At 43.3% G+C, this 22,238-nt stretch overlaps 1 protein-coding gene across 1 annotated transcript in view; it reads right to left on the reverse strand.

Annotated features, from left to right (window-relative positions):
• LOC137380409 (guanine nucleotide-binding protein G(t) subunit alpha-1) overlaps window positions 1–22,238 on the reverse strand; it is a 62,435-nt gene that overhangs the window by 10,413 nt on the left and 29,784 nt on the right. Inside the window, exons 2-7 of the mRNA XM_068052340.1 lie at window positions 12,327–12,369; window positions 10,820–10,961; window positions 5,713–5,870; window positions 4,365–4,493; window positions 3,132–3,261; window positions 383–536 (exon numbers count right to left, since the gene is read on the reverse strand). Of these exons, the coding sequence (XP_067908441.1) occupies window positions 383–536; window positions 3,132–3,261; window positions 4,365–4,493; window positions 5,713–5,870; window positions 10,820–10,961; window positions 12,327–12,369 (756 nt within the window). The remainder of the gene's footprint in view (window positions 1–382; window positions 537–3,131; window positions 3,262–4,364; window positions 4,494–5,712; window positions 5,871–10,819; window positions 10,962–12,326; window positions 12,370–22,238) is intronic.

Below are 22,238 nucleotides of genomic sequence, written 5' to 3' on the forward strand. Positions count from 1 at the left end.
CAGCCAAGGGTGCTACAGATTGAGCCACAACTGACACTCAACACTTAAGGAAATAAGTTTCTGTAGACAGGAAACATCAGCAGGCTAAGATTTTTTTATATATATTAGAATTGTGCGTGAATGTTTGTTTTGTGGGCAGGATGATGCAATGATACCAGTTTGAGCATGAAAGCTTAGAGAGACTTCCTTGATGTTAACTGCTGTGTCAATGTTATAATTGAGAAACCGGTTAAATGCAGACCAGAGTTTATAAGCTGACAATGAATTGTTGTGAGTGTATAGTTGCTAATGAGCCTAGTTGCTTTTCCATCATTATTCACTTAATGGGAACCCTGTGAAAAATGTAATATAACGCACAGAGAACAGTTAAGTTTGGACTCACCATCATAGTCTGGGAAACAGATGCTCAAATGGGTCTTCTTGATCTTTTCCTTGAACACGTCCTTCTTGTTGAGGAAGAGGACGATGGAAGTTGCGATGAAGTAACGATGATTACAGATACTGTTGAAGAGATGCAGACTCTCGTGCATGCGGTTCTGTAATTGAACAAGAGTGATCGATAAATTAGAAAAGAAACAAAGTGAATTTTGAATAAGTGCATGCCTCTCCAACAATCGCCACTCAGAAAGTAAAGAAAGACTGAGGCAGCGCATTTCACAACTCAGGACATGCTAAAGTGCTTTACAGACACTTTTTGAAGTACAAGTGCTGTTGTAATGCAGGAAATGCAGCAATCAATTTTCACACAGCAAGATCCTACTAACGGCAATGTGATAATGACCAGATGATCTGTGTGATGTTGGTTGAGGGAGCTGGAGCAGTCAAATTAGCACCATGGGTTCTTTTGCACCTGCCTGAAAGGGCAGATGGGGCCTCAGTTTAACAGTGCAGTACTCCTGCAGTACTGCATTGGAGTGTCAACCTAGATTTTGTGCTCAGTTTCCTCAAGTGTGAGCTGAACCCACAACCTTCTGACTTCAAGGCAAGAATGCTACCAACTGAGCTACAGCTGACACCTTCACCATCAGTGATTATATTAAACAATGCTTATTTTGTATTTAGTCCTGGCCACTGAAACCAAACTGACTGCCTTGTGTCTCACCCATGGGCATTGCCCCATAGCAATCAGAAGAGCTAACGAGATTCTCACAAATGTACCTATTCCTAGAAGCTTGTTACTCTGGTGAGAGAATCCAGAACAATGGGGCACAATCGTAAAATTAGAGGTAGGCTACTTGGGGATGAAATCAGGAAGTGCATATTCACACAAAGGGCAATGGAAATCTGAAACTCACTCCCCGAAAAGGCCAACAGAAATTCTTAAGACTGAGATCGATTGATTTTTGTTTGGATATGGATCAAACGCAGATCAATGGGATTGAAGTACAGATTGGCCATTATATAACTGAATGGCGGAATAGGTTTGAGGTGCTGAATGACCACTGTTGTTCCAATTTATACACATTCCTTCTGTTAGGCTGCACTTAGTATTAGGACTGATAAGTTCCTCTGTACCTACAATGACCATTTCTTAAGGTTTATTTTAAATATATTAACATTTTCACCTTTTGTTTTCATCCTTTCTCTCTTGGTTGGCTAATGCTTACTGGTCTAATAGCGATTTCTTGTGTAGGAACCCAGATGGTCAGTGTCAGGAGGACAGGCCATCCTTAAGGAGTCTGAATCCCTGCACACCTATTGTCTATATATGCCTTCTCTGGCACAGGTCATAGGAGAGGGGTTAGAAATGGGGAACCAAGGGTTCTCTCTTCTCTTGCTTGGGACACTGAGATCAATTGTAGCCCCACACCACCCCTAACACCCCTCACTACCATTATCCCATTTAACCATTATCGTAGCTAATTCAGACCTGGGAGTGAACCTATCTTTCCTATTCTGTACTGCTCAGTTTCCCAATGGATTAAATATATACTTGGCTAATGATACCATTCCCACAGCGGCACAAGTAATTAATGTAACAATTAAGGTAGGAGGACTGGGTTATCTTGGATAATTACCTCCTGTGGTTGAAGTCACAGAATTTTGTTCACATGAGTAACATGGAACCTGTGCCTCTTGGGCAATTCATTTGTAACTTCCAATTTTTAATTTTTCTTGTCGTTCTCTCTTTGACAAAAACAGCTTGCATTTATGTAACACTCAAGGCTCCTGTAAAGTGTTACCAATCAAACTTTGAGACTGAGCCACATAAAGAGATACGAAGGCAGTTGGCCAAAAGATTGGTTAAAGAGGTAGGCTTTAAGGAGTGCCTTAAAGGAGGAGAGAGAAGTAGAAAGGTTTAGGAAGAGAATTACAAAGTATTAGACATAGACAGCTGAAGACATGGCTGCCAATGGCAGCGCGATGAAAGTCAAGGGCTTGTCGATGGATTTTTGAAAGTCCCTGGAGGCTGAGCCCAAGTTGCAGGGAGGCACTGTTATAGTAGTGCATTTTTATTTTGAATTGCACCAGCTATAATCCTTATGGCAGTTTCAACTGAGAACACCGATTGTTCATGCATCCTATGCCATTAGTGGCATTTGTAAGAATAGCCTCGATTTTTCTGTTCTGAATTCAATTCATCTCAGCTATGTAACTCATCTCCTTTTGTGTTAGAATAATTTCTGGTTTGAATTTAAGAATCAATTGGATGCTGTAATGGGGGTGGGCTGGGGGTAGTGGTTAGTTTAGGGCCTATTCTGAATGAATGAACCAAGATGGGCCAAATGGCTTTCCACATCCATAATTATCTTGTTAAAACAGCAGATACAAGGAGGCAGGTTTTGTTTGCATTACATATGGCGGAGGATTCTACTGATGCTAATGTTACCAGACATCAGGAGCACACTCGCACTAAAATCATATCTTAATACAGTGCCAAAGATGTTGCAACTGGTGAGTCCATGGTATAAGTTTGATGAATCATTGTTGGCTATCTGTGGGAATTCCTGCTTGGAGAAAATGGATAGAAAGATCATTTTAAATCATTGTGGAGTTTTAGCGGACGGCCTTGCTTCCATGTTGATTGCAGTTGTACCTGGGGTCAGAGGTTGAGAAGGTGGGTTTCCCTCTACCCCCTCCTTTGTTCATGATACCTGAGGGCCACGTTCAGGTCCACCATGTCCACTTACCACTTCATCATCCTCCACCAGCACCATATCGTACGCGCTGAGTGCAGCAATGAAGATGATGCAGGTGACGCCTTCGAAGCAGTGGATCCATTTCTTACGCTCAGAGCGCTGACCGCCCACGTCAAACATTCTGCAGAGGGGAGAGGAAGGAAATGAAGACTTACTAAATGTAGGTGCCTAAAGTGGGAAAAGTTCCATTCCATTGCACTTAAAACCCCAGACACCTCAAAGAGCACAAAACAATGAAGATTGGGCTTGGAGCATGGCCCTTCTGGGCAAACTAATTTATAATGTAATTCTACATAACTGATTTCCAGTTATTAAAGGAAAAAGAACGTAATAAGCTTTTAAAAGGGCAAACATACAGGTAACAAATATCACTGAAACGGTATTGCGTAGTATTCTGTAGAATTTACAGCATAGTAATAGATTAACAAGTCTATCCAAGTCTACATGCTCCACACAAGCCTCCTCCCAATTTACCTCATCTCCCTGTCAACATATCCTTCTATTTCTCTCTCCCTCATGTACGTATCTAGTTTCCCCTTAAATGCATCTATATTTGCCTCATTTACTCAGTGAGGTAGCAAGTCCTACATTCTAACCACTCTCTCAGTGCAGGAGTTTCGATGCTTATTTACCAAGGACTTGGTGACCTCCTGATTCCTCCTGCCAAAATGCGCGACCTCACACTGGTCCATATTCAACTTAATTTGTCATTTACACACCCATTCTACAAACTTGTGAACGCCTTCTTGTAGTTCTGTTGCTGCCTTCCTTGGTATTAACTATACCTCTCCCCAATTTGCTGGTGTTCTTTAAGACAAAGCATTCTTCTGTGAGCTGTCCACCTATGAGTACTGTTCACTTTGTACCACTTTAACCCGGTAGCATTGCTCTTTACAGTCAAGGTATCCAAGAAGTACAGCAAGTAATTTGATGCCATGTGAGAATCTACCAATTCCTACATTTACTGAATGCCATACATTAGCTGCCCAGATAACACAACTGCACTAAAAAGTCTCGAGGGGCGTAAAGATATCAGCTCTTGAGATGTTCTGACCATTAACCAAGCATTTGCCTTTCTGACAGAGAACAAACATCCTGGCTTTGTTGCTTTGTTCATTCAGCTCAGCTGTTATTGAGGCAGTAGCTACTGGCAGGTTAACTTGCTGTGTGGGATAGGTGTGTAGATTGTGAAATGATCAGCCCCTTCCTGTCCACACCCAGTACCTGAAGTTGAGATCTTTAAATCCGAACTGAGTTTCAATGATACCAGTGGTTTTCACTCTTGAGCGCAGGACATCCTGCTCAGTGGGGAGATAGCCTGGCTGTACAATTCGATCCAAGTCATTGAGATAGCTGGAGCAGTCAAATGAAGAGCAATGGAACAAGAGTCAGCAATCAGCGATCAGATTAATTGGCAACAATTAATCAGGGAATGCAGGACAAATGGCCAAGGGAAGATGGGATGAGGGATCCAAGAGGAAGACAGGACAAGGGAGCCTATTGATTCTACCTCATCTTTAATGGGGTTGGTCTGGAGCCCATCATTTTTTTTGGTTCTATTCCTAAATCTCCTGAACTCATGACCCAAGTATTCGCCTGGCTCAGTGGTAGCTCTCGTGCACCTGTACAGAAGGCTGTGGATGCAAGACTGAGCATGTAATCTGGGCTAACACTTCACCTCAGCACAGAAAGTCCTTTTTGGATGAAATGCTCTACCAATGGCTGTCTATTTGTTCAGTTGAAAATTAAATATCCTTTGGCACTATTTGAGGAAGATCAGGGAGCTGCCTTCGTGTTCTGGCTAACATTCCTCTTAACTAACGACATCAAAACAAATCAATTGGTCATTTACTCTATTTGCTGTTGGTGGCACATTTTACTGTGTGCAATCTGACTTGCTGTGTTTGCTGCAAAACAGCTGTCACTGTAATTTAAAAGTAGTTTGTTGGTTGTGAAGCACCTTGGGACATCTTGAGGACATGAAAGGTGCTATATAAACACAACTTCTTTCCATCTGATCCCATGTGCAAACTCGCCTCCTCAACCAGGCCTTTATTCATTGACCCTCACTCTTCCACCTCCTGTTCATGCCTAATCCTTTCTCTCACTCTCCCCCATAGTGAAGTGCCTTGAAATGTTCTATTTTAGGTGCTTTAAAATTGCAACTACTCTAACAACATATGCATCTGTTGCTCCTGTAGTGTCAGTTTTATGCTAGTAGATGGTGCAGTTGTGCTGTAAAGAACAAGGTAATAGTTTTCTAAAGTACGGCTGTGCCACCTATTGGCAGAAAAATATATGAAGAGGCCAAAAAATAAGTAGCACCTTAAAATATCCCAAAGCATTCACACGACAAACAACTTTGGGAATGCTGCCGGTGTTCTCCAGGCAAACCCGTCAGCCATTTTGCCCGCAGCAATGAACAACTCGCGCATCTGTTTTTCTTTTTGGTGGTTTTGAGTCAAAGACCTGTTCTTGCTTCTTAAATGGCAAAGCTAGCTGTATTTTTCTGTGCCCGGGTTCACTGTTCGGATTGGCTGTACAGCTACATAATAAAGAAAGAGCCACCTACTAGCCGGCAGAGTCATTCAGTTGGTACTCCGAGGCTCGGTCAAAGCAGACCTGGATGCCAGAGTCCTTCCAGAGACGGCTGATGATTTCGTACAGCTCCTTTGGCATGGACCCTTCCTCAATAGTGTCAGCGAGATGCATCAGCTTGCGAGAATCATCCTGCAGGAAGTGAGAGTCACGAGAATTTGTTGCACGTTTATCCCACAAGTTCTGTTTATGACTGCAGGAGATCAGAAATTAGGAGCAGGAAAAGCTGCACACAGGTGCCAAGCAACTGCACTCAAACTTGCTGCGTCAGACAAAGAGGCTGAGTGCTAGCACTCCCAGTGCAGCGAGTTCCCTATCTCAGCCTACCTGACGTGGGCATGGGCTAAGTTGAGGCTGGGTACTGGCTGACAGGGAGGATGACTTCACCTCTGCAACCTCCCCCCCCCACCCCCCCACCCCACCCTGCCCCCACCACCCCCATCCAAAAAACTCCAGCCTGGGAGCTGTAAATCATAGAATCATAGTACGATACAGCATAGAAAGAGGCCATTCGGGCCATTGTGCCTGTGCTGGCTCTTTGAAAGAGCATTCTTGAATGTACAGTAGTACAACCTCCACATAGAAATGTAAATGGAGAAAAGAAATCCCTGGGTCAGTGACCCTCTATCAGTTGGGTACTACACAGTCCATGTGGCAAGACAGTTATGGAAGACCCCCTGTCTCCAACTGTATAGATACACATTACTTTGAATTCCACTTATTTTGAAAGTGGTACCAGTAAAAAGCTGACATAAAAAGGTTAAATCATATGGTCAATTTAATGAAAAAATCCATGCCTGGTTGAAGAGAGCCAAGGGTAGGAACTGAAATTGAATATTTACAATCTAATATGAGCAAGTATCTAGACCACCGTCTCTGCTCAGCAAAGTACATGGTGTCAGTGCCCTCCACAATAGTTTCTTTCTCCTTCAATTTGTGCTTCAAACTCGAGGAGTCTCACCTTTGGAGTCTGTTTGATAGAATTGGAGAAACTGTGATCTGGTTACACTGTACTTTAATTCACGGTTAAAGAAATAAATGTTGCTGAGCGCAGTGTCCAATGGCTGAGCTACAGGTTTAATTGCCGACCTTTGACTTTCTGTGGCCTTTGACTCTTCTGTGCACTTGCTGGGCACTTGTCGACAGTTTTTGCTTTGTATTTTCTGCAGCTACACAGTGTTGAGAACCCGCCAATCCCACAAGCAGTGTGGGTTCAGTCACTGGGTTCATGCAAACTGACATTGCCAGCATTCTGGCCCTCCTTTTACGATCACAGTGACAACTGGACATTGAGGGATTGAGATGCGAACTGTTGGCTGAGAGTTCAGAGAATAAATGGTACTGTGTACAGGATTGTGATGTTACTGGTACCATGTGTGTTTGCAGGACTCACTGCCCCACATGTGATTACAGTGTTCATCGTACCACATGTGGTACCGTGTTCATTGTACCGCATGCTGGAAGAGTTGAGAGCCAGAGGACACCGATTTGAGGTGAATGTCAAAAGAACCAAAGGTGACATGAGGCAAGCGCAGCGAGTGGTTAGGATCTGGAATGCACTGTGTGAGAGTGTGGTGGAGGCTGATTCAATTGTGGTTTTCAAAAGGGATCATTTTCTGAAGAGAAAAAATTTGCAGGGCTACGGGGAAAGGGTGGGGGAGTGGGACCAGTTGAGTTGCTCTTGCAGAGAGCCAGCACAGACACTATGGGCTGAATGGACTCATTTTACCTCGTGTGATTGTGGTGTTTATTGTACATAGAAACAGAAAATAGGAGCAGGAGTAAGGCCATTCGGCCCTTTGGGCCTGCTCCACCATTCATAAAAGATCATGGCTGATCGTCTAATTCAGTATCCTTTTCTCACTTTCTCCCCTTCTCCCTTGATCCCTTTGGCATTAAGAAATATATCTATCTCCTTCTTGAGTATATTTAATGACTTGGCTTTCACTGCCTTCTGCGGTAGAGAATTCCACAGGTTCACCACCCTCTGAGTGAAGAAATTTCTCCTCATCTTGGTTTTAAATGGCATACCCCGTATCCTGAGACTGTGACCTCTGGTTCTGGACTCCCCAGCCATCGGGAACATCCTCCCTGCATTTAGCCTGTCTAGTCCTGTTAGAATTTTATAGGTTTCTATGAGATCCCCTCTCATTCTTCTAAACTCTAGTGAATATAGGCCTAGTCGACCCAATCTCTCCTCATACGTCAATCCTGCCATCCCAGGAATCAGCCTAGTAAATCTTCTTTGCACTCCCTCCATGGCAAGAACGTCTTTCCTCAGATAAGAAGACCAAAACTGCACACAATACTCCAGATGTGATCTCACCAAGGCCCTGTATAACTGCAGTAAGACATCTTTGCTCCTGTACTCAAATCCTCTTGCAATGAAGGCCAACATACCATTCGCCTTCCTAACTGCTTGCTGCACCTGAATGCTTTCTTTCAGCGACTGTTGTACAAGGACACCCAGGTCTCGTTGCACCTCCCCCTTTCCCAATCTATCACCATTCAGATAATCTGCCTTTCTGTTTTTACAACCAAAGTGAATAACCTCACATTTATCCACGTTACACTGCATCTGCCATGCATTTGCCCACTCACCCAACTTGTCCAAATCACATTGGAGCCTCTTTGCATCCTCCTCACAGCTCACATTCTCCCCCTCCAGCTTTGTGTCGTTTGCAAACTTGGAAATATTACATTTAGTTCCCTCACCCAAGTCTTTAATATATATTGTGAATAGCTGGGGCCCAAGCACTGATCCCTGCGGTACCCCACTAGTCACACTGCCTGCCACCTGGAAAAAGACCCGTTTATTCCTGCTCTCTGTTTCCTGTCTGTCAACCAATTCTCAATCCATGCCAGTATATTACCCCCAATCCCATGTGCCTTAATTTTGCACACTAACCTCTTATGTGGGACCTTTTCAAAAGCCTTCTGAAAATCCAAATACACCACATCCACTGGTTCTCCTTTATCTATTCTACTAGTTACATCCTCAAAAAACTCCAGTAGGTTTGTTAAAGCATGATTTGCCTTTCGTAATCCCATGCTGACTTTGTCCGATCCCGTTTATGCTTTCCAGGTGTTCTGCTATCACATCCTTTATAATAGACTCTAGCATTTTTCCCACTACTGATGTAAGGCTAACTGATCTGTTTTTCTCTCCCTCCTTTTTTAAATAGTGGGGTTACATTTGCCACCCTCCAATCTGTAGGAACTGCTCCAGAGTCTATAGAATTTTGGAAGATGACCACCAATGCATCCACTATTTCCAGGGCCACTTCCTTTAGTACTCTGGGATGTAGATTATCAGGCCCTGGTGATTTGTCAACCTTTAACCCCATTAATTCCCTAGCACTATTTTTTTACTAATACTGATTTCCTTCAGTTCCTCCCTCTCATTAGACCCTTGGTTCCTTAACATTTCTGGGAGGTTATTTGTGTCCTCCTTTGTGAAGACAGAACCAAAGTATGTGTTTAATTGTTCTGCCATTTCTTTGTTCCCCATTATAATTTCCCCCGTTTCTGACTGTAAGGGACCTACATTTGTTTTCACTGATCTTTTTCTCTTCACACATTTATAGAAGCTTTTACAGTCCGTTTGTATGTTCCTTGCAAGTTTACTCTCGTACTCTATTTTCCTCCACTTAATCAACTTCTTTGTCCTCCTTTGCTGAATTCTAAACTGCTCCCAATCCTCAGACTTGCTGCTTTTTCTGGCAATTTTATATGCCTCCTCTTTGGATCTAATACTATCCCTAATTTCTTTTGTAAGCCACGGTTGAGCCACCTTTCCGGTTTTATTTTTGTGCCAGACAGGAATGAATAATTATTGTAGTTTATGGACACGTTCTTTAAATATTATCCATTGCTTATCCACTGTCAATCCTTTTAGTAAAGTTCCCCAATCTACCATAGCCAACTCGCGCCTCATACCTTCATAGTTTCCTTTATTTGGATTCAGGACCGTGGTTTCGGATTCAATTACTTCACTCCCATCTTACTGAAGAATTTTTTTTTTTTTTAGAGATACAGCACTGAAACAGGCCCTTCGGCCCACCGAGTCTGCGCCGACCATCAACCACCCATATATACTAATCCTACTCTAATCCCATATACCTACCACATCCTCACCTGTCCCTATAATCCCCTACCACCTACCTATACTAGGGGCAATTTATAATGGCCAATTCACCTATCAACCTGCAAGTCTTTTGGCGGTGGGAGGAAACCGGAGCACCCGGAGAAAACCCACGCAGACACAGGGAGAACTTGCAAACTCCACACAGGCAGTACCCAGATTTGAACCCGGGTCGCTGGAGCTGTGAGGCTGCGGTGCTAACCACTGCGCCACTGTGCCACCCCAATTTCTATCATGTTATGGTCGCTCCTCCCCAAGGGACCCCACACAACAAAATTGTTAATGAATCCTTTCTCATTGCACAATATCCAGTCCAGGATAGCCTGTTCTCTAGTTGGTTCCTCAACATATTGGTCTAAAAAACCATCACGTGCACACTCCAAGAAATCCTCCTTCACAGTATTATTGCTAATTTGGTTTGCTCAATCTGTATATAGATTAAAATCACCCATGATTACAGTTGTACCCTTATTGCATGTGTCTAATTTCCTGTTTAATGCCATTCCTTACATCTCTACTACTGTTTGGGGGCCTATAGACAACCCCCACCAAGGTTTTCTGCCCCTTGGTGTTTCTTAGCTCCACCCATACAGATTCCACATCATGATTTTCGTAGCCAATATCGTTCCTCACTATTGCATTGATTTCCTCCTTTTCTAACAATGCTACCGCACTTCCTTTCCCTTTTTGCCTGTCCTTCCTAAATATTGACTACCCCTGAATGTTCAGTTCCCATCCTTGGTCACCCTGCAGCCATGTCTCCGTAATCGCAACTATATCATAACTGTTTATATCTAATTGCTCTGTTAATTCATCTACCTTATTGCGAATGCTCTGCGTATTAAGACACAATGCCTTTAGACTTGACTTTGTGTGAATGTGGTGTTTATTGTACTGAGTGTGGTTCTGCTGTAATCCCTATACTGGTTGCACTGACCTGTCTGGCGCTGTCTCCATACCCAATGTTCAGTGTGGTCATTGCCTTGACAATAGCCATCATGGACTGTAAGGTGTTGCTGTAGATGATGGTGATGAACTCAAGACATTCCTCCCGGGAGTAACCATCTTGGTGAATAATTCTGGCAAGCAACAGAGTAAACGGGGATTTTAAAATTCTCTCCTCTTTTGCATGTAACCCCTTGTGCCATGAGGAGTTACCCCACGTTCAGTATGTCTTACTGTGGACAGTTCGGATTCAACTGGTTCAAATGAAGGCAGCACTCATTTGATTTATCTGGAATGAGATGAGTGCTAACATTGGCAGTACGAGCATTTATTAGTATCAGTGGACTCCTGTTTATGAACCAAATCCTGCATTTGTGCAGAGATGCATGACTTATTTTGCTGGGAATTTCTAGGGTAGGGGGCTATGAGTTAGTAACGCTGTGTATAATAGAGGGAACCTGGCTCCTTGACAATCTTGCTGGTGGGGAATGTCTGTTCGGATGGAATCTGTGCTTTGGTGTTGGAGCATAGCAATAATTCTTCATGCTTTTGCCCCCATGTTAAGTAGCAGTAGTCTGATAAATGAAATAATGTGCTCCTTTTTTATTTTGGGATATGGTGCAGGCACATTGGGCCAAATGGCCTTTTCCTGTGCTGTATCATTCTACATAATTGGGGGCAGTTGATTCATGTGTATCTAAGAGCATCTGAGAGAATACAAAAAAGAGCAGGAAACAAGGGGTTAACTTATGGGTGGGGAAACCCTGGAAGAAACATACAATCCTTCAAATAAAGAGCAGAGGCGTGTATATTTTTAATAAGTCCTGTATTTAGACATGGTTCATAAACAGGAACCCTTTAATATCAATAAACCCCATGACAGAAATATTGGGAAGCTGCCAGTTTTATATTTTTTGAGTTTGCAATATTAATTTTAGTACAAGAAACTTCCAGTATGACTGGATCATTTTTGTTCCTTTTTTATGCTTAATTATGAGGCTCATCGTTCTCTTTCTGAAATGTAATTAATTTTTCCTAATTTTGTTCAGGACATTATAGTCTGTATCTCTGAAACATGGAAGACATTATTTTATGTATGTTACTGTTAGTTTACCGAGGAAGGGTCTGTTATCCTTGATTTTTTTGTCTGATTAGTTTTTTTGTAAAAATTAACTCGATGAACTGATTTGAGTGGCAAATACAAATTATTTCCAATCATGCTCTATTGATTCTTGTGCCTAACTGAGATAGAGAGAGAGAGAGAGAGAGAATGGCCATCATGAAAGAGGATGGCAAAGATAAAGAACATAAAATTCAATACAAAAATACACATTTGAATTGGCCTGATCAGAATTGGAAAGTCAAAGTGTCCAATCTCTTCCCCTCTGCCTCCCAGTGACACCAGCATTTACATTCTAACTGGGTAGTGCCAAGTGTGACCTTTATCCATAACCAATTCAAGAATAAAATTCTTCCAAAAGAAATAGACAACAACCTACTTCATCTGCTTGACAATGGTGCTCTTGCCAGATTCTCCAGCACCTGGAAGAGAAGAGATTGTAATTAGAAAGATATTTGAATTCAGTCTTAAAGCCTTTCCTATTATAACAACACAGGTTACGGGGCAATAGATGTGTTTACAAATTTGAAAGCATGGGATAATGTAGATGGAAGCTTTCAAGTTGTTGAGGAACCATAAACACCGGATTAAATGTAAGAAAATTAGAATCATAGAATGGTTACAGTGCAGAAGGTGTCCAGTTGGCCCATCTAGTCTGTGCCAGCTCTCTGCAAGAGCAATTTAGTTAGTCTCACTCACTGGCCCTTTCCCTATAGCCCTGCAATTTCTTTCTCCGATTATCCGATTCCCTTTTGAAAGCCGTGATTGTATCTGCCTCCACCACTCAGGCAGTGCATTCCAGATCCTAACCACATGCTGCATAAACATGTTTTTCCTCATGTTGCCTTTGGCTCCTTTGCCAATCACTTTAAATCTGTGTCCTCTGGTTCTCAACCCTTCTGCCAATGGGAACAGTTTCTCTCTATCTACTCTGTGTAGACCCCTCATGATTTTGAACACCTCTCAAATATCCTCTCAGTCTTCTCTGCTCTTGGAGAACAAACCCAGCTTCTCCAATCTATCCATGTGACTGAAGTCCCTCATCCCTGAATCCATTCTTGTAAATCTTTACTCCACCCTCTCTAAAGCCGTCACATCTTTCCTAAAGTGCGGTGCCCAGAATTGGACACAATGCTCCAGTTGAGGCCGCACCAGAGTTTTATAAATATTCATTGTAACTTCCTTGCTTTTGTACTCTCCCCTATTTCTAAAGCTTAGGATCCTGTATGCCTTTTTAACTACCTTCTCAACCTGCCCTGCCACGTCAACAATTTATGCACATATACTCCCAGGTCTCTCTGCTCCTGCACCCCCTTTAGAGTTGTACTCTTTATTTTATATTGCTTCTCCTTGTTCTTCCTACCAAAATATTTCAGTTCACACTTCTCTGCATTAAATTGCACCTGCCACGTGTCTGTCCGTTCCACCAGCCTGTCTATGTCCTCTTGAAATCTATCATTATCCCCCTCAGAGTTTACTATACTTCCAATTTTTGTGTCACCTGAAAATTTTGAAATTGTGCCCCGTACACCCAAGTCTAGAAGTCTAGGACATGGAATATAATTAGAACAGAGAGTAGACGAAACTTCTTCACAGAGAATTGTGAGGCTGTGGATTTCACTTCCAGAGTTAATGGTTGCGACAAAAATTATGTCAAGACTAAAGATTAGATTGAATAAATAGAGAAAATAAAAGGGGATGAAGGGATGCGGGAACAGGGTGGGTAAATGTGATTATGACTATTTGCTTGTTTGGAGGACAAAAGCTGACACAGACCTATTGGGCCAAATGCCCTGCCTCCCCATTGCTATTTCTATGTATACATAACCAATAACACTGTTAGATCAAGATTCAGAAAGCAGAAATATTCAGTGTCTTGTGACCAAACATGGGGAGCTGAATTTTATTAACGTGCCGCACATCGCGGCAGCGTGCTTTGAAGTCAGTGGCCTTCAGGCACGGGAGCGCCGTTGCTCATCTCCCGCAATATTTCACCTGGGGGCTCATTTAACTGGAGGGGATTGAGCGGTCGTCCCCGGCAACGGTGTCTGCCGCCAACACGTAATATCGGCGTGGGATGGCCGCTGGTACCGGGTAAGTAGATATGCATTATAAAAAAATTAATTGTAATATTTAGATGAAGGCCAGCGGGGAGGCCACACTGAGACCTCGCTGCCGGTAAAATGCGACGGGGCCTTCTGGGCATTGGGGGTCATAGTGGGTCGCCACCCCCCACCCGCCACCACAACCCCTTACATCAAGGGGCAGGTAAAATTCAGCCCCAAGAATCTGTTACTTGATTCAGGGTCAAATGGGTGAAAATGAGCTGAACGGTATTAATATTAAATGCAGTAATTACTTTGTATCAAGTTCCTCTCCGTCATGTTGAAAAATGTATGAACGCTAGCACAATATGTGTATTCCAGAAATAAAAGCAAAATGCTGGAAATCTGAAATAAAAACAGAAAGTGCTAGAAATACTCAGTCGGTCAGGTAGCATCTGCGGAGAGAGAAGGAAACAGTTAAGATTTCAGGTCTGTGACCTTTCATCAGAACTGGCAAAGGTTAGAAAAAGGTTTTAAGCAAGTGAAGCAGGGATGAGGGGAAGAGAACAAAAGGGAAGGTGTGTGAGTGAGCAGAGGGCAGGAGAGATTAACTGACAAGGTCATGGGGCAAAGGCAAAGAGAGTGTGCTCATGGTGTGGTGAAAGACAAAGCATTGGCGCCTAGAGAGTGTTAATGACAGAATAATGAACAGCTCTGTCCAAAAGCACAAACATGAAAAACCAAGTTTAAGGCAGGCACATGGTTAAAAAAATGATAAAACAAAATAAAATAAAATAAGAATAAAAAAAGGGCCAGTCATGCTCTGAAATGATTGAACTCAATGTTCAGTCCGGCAGGCTGTAGAGTGCCTAACTGGAAAATGAGATGCTGTTCCTCGAGCTTGCGTTGATGTTCACTGGAACACTGCAGCAACCCCAGGACAGAGATGTGGGCATGGGAGCAGGGTGGGGAATTAAAATTGCCAGCAACTGGAAGCTCAGGGCCATGCTTGCGGAACCCCCACTCCGTCCCCGATTTACTTGCTTAAAACCTATTACATTTCTGACCTTTGCCAGTTCTGATGAAAGGTCACGGAACTGAAACGTTAACTCTGCTTCTCCCTCCACAGGTGCTGCCAGACCTGCTGAGTATTTCCAGCACTTTCCGTTTTTATGTCTATTCCTGATCTCTGCCAATTTCTACTGAACAATGACAGAAGAGGGCTTCAAATTCAGCAAACTGAAGGAAAGTAATCCCACCACCAACCCCTGCCCACTCTTGAACATCTCCTGAAAAGCAGTTATAGAACATTGTCGGCAAAAAGCTTGGCTCCAGTTGCCTGCTTGTCTGCCTGCTTTCTCCACTAGCAAATATGCCCAACAAAGGAGAAAACTGCTGCAATAGTGGTGAAAGCGATAGAAATCTCCCTGGTAAATACTATTTTCAGACTTGTTGGCTGCTGTCTTGAGGCACCCACCTTTCACTTCCCTTGGAAATACCATCAAACACATCCACCAATATTATGGCAAATTATCTCTTCAAAGATATATTCTCTGTCAGACATTTATTCCAAACTCCCCCATGTTCATGTAATATAACAATTTATAAATCAAAACAGAAACCATTAGAAAGAATTCAGAGTTTTAAAATATAAAAGTATTTGATTTTCTCTGGTCCAGCCTCTTATTGTCTCCCTGTGTCACATGCTACACTACTAAATAATATTTACATTCATGTGGTGCCTTATCATGTTGAGAATCTTAAGCGCTTTACGTAAATAATTACTTTTTGGACTATTTTTATGTTGGCTATCTCCAGCTCAAAAGGCGGACAGCTAGCCTGCTCCAGTGGTGCTTGGTGGCCATTCAATAAGGCACAATGCCATCTCATTGATGGCACAAAACGCCTGGCTTGTTGCCCTGTGGTGCGTTGGCTGTGAAATGTCAAGAGACCCAGTCTGCTTGAGTACTTTGGGTATTTTTCTAAGTTAAGGTTGAGACTCTCGCGGCAGATGAAGCCATCTCTGGAGAGAGACTGATCTGGCTCATGGTTCCTGAGACAGGAAAACCAGGTAGTTCTAAGAGCACATTCACATAGTATATTTGCATGCGTAACTGTCAGCTTTGCATTAGTGATAAAACATACAAGCTCAGGGTTAATATGGTAACAGAATTCTTCCGCTAAGTGGCACAGCAGCATCAGGGTGGATTAAGTATTAGGTTGGGAAAACTTTCGTTCTCAGAAACATCTCAAAGCACTTCATATACATTGCATTAATTTGAAATGCAGTATCTATTTTGTTGCAGCAGCCATTTTATGCTGAGCAAGATCCCATAAGTGGTAATGAGATGAAAGATTAGTTCATCTGTTTTCAGTGGTATTGATTGAGGGGAAGAATTGAAGTGATTTATGACTTTAACCCCTTATAGGGACTAAACTAAATCAAGCGTACATCCCTATGAATCTCCTTTAATAAAGTTCAAACCAGACAAATACTTGTAGACATTTATTTGAGTCTAAAGAACTGAACTAGTCTTCCCTCAAAGAAAGAAAACTAACAGAGAATATTACCATATTTCAGATAGCCTATTTTAAAAAATAATTATGGCTAAGTCATAAATATCCCAGATATTATAAGGGTCTGGGAAACTCTCTCCAATACATATCTCTTCACTTAAAGCGACACAGAGAGGGGATTCTTGTAGTTGTATACAGAATACTACATGAGATGATTTATTAACTTTTATATATTTATTAAAGAATTGAACATGCAATACACTTTAAGTGGATAAGTATATCACAATATCAAATATTACTAAGAGGTGTAACACATAATCTTATTTCTAAAATAGAATCCCAACGTTCGACCTTGATATTGCTCCAGCAAAATATCTTAGAATATCCATCAAAATTTAAAGCAAACTTTTACCTTAAATTCCCCAAGTAAGCCATTGGTTGAGAAGCATTGATGAGGAATTCAATACTTCTAGTTTTTTGCTTCAAAGATCCTCATGTTTATACTGTTTCTAAACTATCATCTGAACTTATAGCATATAGATGTTACCTTTCTCTGTATGTTTTTCCTGCTTTTGAGATCCATATATATTAGCATAATTAGCTAGCATCCCCACTTAATGTTTCTGCTGGAAATCCCCTGCTCTTGAAGTTGTGGGCATTTATCTGGTCAAATGTTTATAATTGGGTTTACTTGGAATCTGTTTCTGTAAGTACCATTCCGTTTGATTATTTTATTATCTATTAGTTTCTATTTATAGTAGCCTGAACCCTTCTTTTGAGTCAATCTGTTTACATTACCAACACCATTTCCAAACTGGGCATCTCCACTGTGCAGTGGTTCTAGTGAAATCATAGATCTATTTGTAAAGATTGGATGGCCGGCACGGACACGGTGGCCCAAAGGGCCTGTTTCTGTGCTGTATGACTCTATGACTATTCCTTGAACAAGGGAGAAATCTTCCATCCTTCCCTCAGACAGACAACAAAGGGAGAAATACTCCAGGATTTTCTGTCCATATTTTAACTCTGACTTCTCCAATTTTCACCCCAGCTTTTTCCCCTCCTCTCTTGAAAGGGTTGGTTTCTATCCTTTTATGATAGAGATGGCACCCTTCCTCTCTGAGGATGATGGGGCCCTTCCTCTCCTGGGGGTGATGGTTTCCTCCTCTGCTGAGGGTGATGGTTTCTCCTCTCCTGAGGGTGACGGTTTCCTCCTCCTCCTGAGGGTGATGGTTTCTCCTCTCCTGAGGGTGACGGTTTCCTCCTCCTCCTGAGGGTGATGGTTTCTCCTCTCCTGAGGGTGATGGTTTCTCCTCCTCCTGAGGGTGACGGTTTCCTCCTCCTCCTGAGGGTGATGGTTTCTCCTCTCCTGAGGGTGACGGTTTCCTCCTCCTCCTGAGGGTGATGGTTTCTCCTCTCCTGAGGGTGACGGTTTCCTCCTCCTCCTGAGGGTGATGGTTTCTCCTCTCCTGAGGGTGATGGTTTCTCCCCTCCTGAGGGTGACGGTTTCCTCATGGGGATGTAATTCAGCAGGTGCCAGTCATCCTCTGATACTTCATCCAAGTTGTTATTATTTGGATAGTCGTTGACAGCGAGTGTTTGGCAATGCATTTTACTCTGGGAAACTCACAGCTGAGCCAGATTCTGTTCCTATCCCACTTCCACTGGTTTAGCCATCAGGAGATGAAACTCTTGTGTATTTTTCCTTCCTCAGCCCAGGGGTAATTGAGGGCAATAGAAATCCTCCTACCATCACCCTGAGTGAAGTCAGCTGACTTGACAAGGTCCAGGTTTCAATCCCTGGCCTGTGCAGAGAGAAGACTCATTGACCAAATGGTGTTTTATGTCAAGAAGTTTAAAATTAGAACTCTAAAACTATAACTGATGAATGGTGTACATGCTAAATGTCACACCCTGTCTTTTCTCTTTACAGCTGCTGATTGTCCTGCTGTGTACTTCCAGCGTTTTCTGTTATTTAAAATTAAAACAACAACCCTTATGAAGATGATGATTAAAATCAGAGTTAGGGAGATGAAGCTAAAAGTAAATTATCTCTAAGTCTAAAAGGGCCTGGACTGGTCACTCACTGAAGGCCCAGCTGACAATGGACCTCCCTAATGTGGGGACACCCGAGGGAAAATAAATGATCAGCAAGATGTAGTTTTTGTGCTGAGCGTGAGCTTCACTTTAAAACTGACACATGTCTGACTCCATTAGTTTTATTCTGACACACTTTGAAGTACTCGTGTTGCCCTGGTAACTGATGCTGCAAGGCAAAGTGGTGGGCCATCACCAATAGCATCTTCTGCTACACATTTGACTGTATGTTTTCTAAAGTTCAAGTTCCACATGTCACGTATCATTGTCTGTTCAAGTGGAATTGTTTGTTGCTCAGTCCCTTCTGCCTAGAAGGTGCTTGGGACAGATGCCAGTGAATTTCCATCTGTTTATTGTTTTGCTTCTTACTTCCCCTTCCCCAGCCCTTGACATGATGCCCACAATCTGAAACTTGCTGCTTAGCTAATTGACATCCGCAATTGGTGGCACGTCGACCATTGTCTCGCCAAAATGCAGGATCACGCCCCTTTAATTGAAGGGACGTTGAAAATTGCTGGTGTGCTTAAAGGCAGTGCAGGGTGGCAGAGTGCCAGTCTACTGTGCCAAACTCAAGCTCACAACTCAGCACATAGTGAGGGCCACATAGTTGGGCCGCATGCAACAAACGGGCACCCTGATGCTGCCAGGAAAGGAAAATCGGGGTGGGGGGGGGGGGGGGGGGGGTGTGGATGATGCATCCTTTGTCTTTCTTGCCCACCTCAAGACTGTCTTTGGCACAAACAGAAGCCTGGGAGGAGAAGTAGCTGGCATTACTCCAGGACAGCCTGAAGCATTGTTCCTTCAGAGGGTTATTTTTTAAAATTTGTTCCATGGGATGTTGCTGGCTTGGCCAGCATTTGTTGCCCATCCCTAATTGCCCTTGAAAAGGTGGTGGTGAGCCACCTTCTTGAACCGCTGCAGTCCATCTGATGTGCATACATCCTCAGTGCTGTTCGGGAGAGAGTTCCAGGATATTGATCCAGTGACAGAATGGCAATATATTTCCAAGTCAGGATAGTGTGTGGCTTGGAGGGGAACTTGCAGGTGGTGGTGTTCCCATGCATCAGCTGCCCTTGTCCTTCTAGGTGGTAGAGGCTGCAGGTTTGGAAGGTGCTGCCGAAGGAGGCGTGGTGAGTTGCTGCAGTGCATCTTGTAGATGGTACACACTGCTGCCACTCTGCATCGGTGTTGAAGGAGTGAATTTATTTATTTAGAGATACAGCACTGAAACAGGCCCTTCAGCCCACCGACTCTGTGCTGACCAACAACCACCCATTTATACTAACCCTACAGTAATCCCATATTCCCTACCACCTACCTACACTAGGGGCAATTTACAATGGCCAATTTACCTATCAATGCAAGTCTTTGGCTGTGGGAGGAAACTGGAGCACCCGGCGAAAACCCACGCGGTCACAGGGAGAACTTGCAAACTCCGCACAGGCAGTACCCAGAATCGAACCCGGGTCCCTGGAGCTGTGAGGCTGCGGTGCTAACCACTGCGCCACTGTGCCACCCATGTTTGTGGATGGGGTGCCAATCACGCGGGCAGCTTTGTCCTGGATGTTTTCAAGCTTCCTGAGTGTTGTTAGAGTCGCATTCATCCAGGCAAGTGGAGAGTATTCCATCACACTCCTGACTTGTGTTTTGTAGATGGTGGATAGGCTCTGGGGAGTCAGAAAGTGAGTTACTCGCCACAGAATTCCCAGCCTATGACTTGCTCTTGTAGCCACTGTGGTTCAATTCAATTTCTGGTCAATGGTAACCCCAGGATGTCGATAGTAAGGGTTTCAGCGATGGTGATATCATTGAATGTCAAGGGAAGATGGTTAGAATCTCTCTTGTTGGAGATGACATTGTCTGGCACTTATTTGGCGCGAAATTTACTTGCCACTTATCAGCCGAAGCCTGAATGTTGTCCAGGTCTTGCTGCATATGGACACAGACTGCTTCAGTAACTGAACATTGTACAGTCATCAGCGAACATCCCCACTTCTGACGTTATGATGGAGGGAAGGTCATTGATGAAGCAGCTGAAGATGGTTGAGCCTGGGACACTACCCTGAGGAACTCCTGCAGCGATGTTCTGGGGCTGAGATGATTGACCTCCAACAACCATAACCATTTTCCTTTGTGCTAGGTATGACTCCAACCAGTGGAGAGTTTTCCCCCGATCCAAGTTGACTCCAGTTTTGCTAGGGCTCCTTGATGTCAAGGGCAGTCACTCTCACCTTACCTCTGGAGTTCAGCTCTTTTGCCCTTGTTTTTTAATGAGTTCAGGAGCTGAGTAGCCCTGGCGGAACCCAAACTGCGCATCAGTGAGCATATTTTTGCTGTTTAAGAGGCTCTTGCTTGCACTGTCCACTACAGTTGCTGATGATCGAGAATCGACTGATGGGGCGGTAATTGGCTGGATTGGATTTGTCCTGTTTTTTGTGGACAGGACATACATGGGCAATTTTCCACATCAGTAGGTAGATGCCAGTGTTGTAGCTGTTGTACTGGGACAGCTTGGCCAGGGACGTGGCCAGTCTGCAGCACTTCTTCAGTACTACAGTGGGGATGCTGTCAGGACTCATAGCCTTTGCACTATCCAGTGCCTTCAGCTGTTTCTTGATAACATGTGGAGTGAATCGAATTGGTTGAAAACTGTCATCTCTGATGCTTTGGACCTCAAGAGGAAGCTGACATGGATCAGCCACTTGGCACTTCTGGCTGAAGATGGTTGCAAATGCTTCAGCCTTGTATATTATACCGATGTGCTGGGCTCCTCCATCTTTAAGGATGGGGATGTTTGTACAGCCTTCTCCTCCTGTTAGTTGTTTAATTGTCCACCACCATTCATGACCAAATGTGGCAGGACTGCAGAGCTTAGATCTGATCCACTGGTTTTGGGATCACTTAGCTCTGTCTATTGCAGGCTGCTTCCGCTGTTTGGCATGTAAGTATTCCTGTGTTGTAGCTTCACCAGGTTGATATCTCATTTTTAGGAATGCTTGGTGCTGCTCATGGCATGCCCTTCTGCAACGTTAACTCTGCTTCTCTCTCCACAGATGCTGCCTGACCTGCTGAGTATTTCCAGCATTTTCTGTTTTTATTTCAGATTTCCAGCATCTGTAGTATTTTACTTTTATTACATTGCTGTGGATCTGGAGTCACACGTAGGGTATTAGTGAAGGGGTTTTTATGACAATCAATGATAATTTCATGGTCACCATTACTGAGAGTAGCTTTCAATTCCAGATTTTTAAAACTAATTCATTAAATTTAACTTCCACCAGCTGCCCTGGTGGGATTTGAACCCGTATCCCCAGAGTATTAGCCTGGTCCCCTGGATTATGAGTCCAGTGACATTACAACTACGCCACCGGGTTAACATTGATCTCACTGTCACTATAACTAAATCCAAACCTACTGTTTTAATCATCTCATCTATCTGTCAGTCAATGACACTTTTTGGCCAGCACAAGAGATACTGCATCTCCTGATTTAGTGGTTTAGAGACGTGGAAATGAGAGGACAGCACTGGAAGAGGATTTACTCAAAGCCCATGATTCTAAATTGGAACCCTCTGTCACTTTGAAACAAGGGTCTGGAACCAAACTAACAGTGAATAAAAAATGCTTGAAAGG

This window comes from Heterodontus francisci, chromosome 19, assembly GCF_036365525.1.
Source record: "Heterodontus francisci isolate sHetFra1 chromosome 19, sHetFra1.hap1, whole genome shotgun sequence".
NCBI lineage: Eukaryota > Metazoa > Chordata > Chondrichthyes > Heterodontiformes > Heterodontidae > Heterodontus > Heterodontus francisci.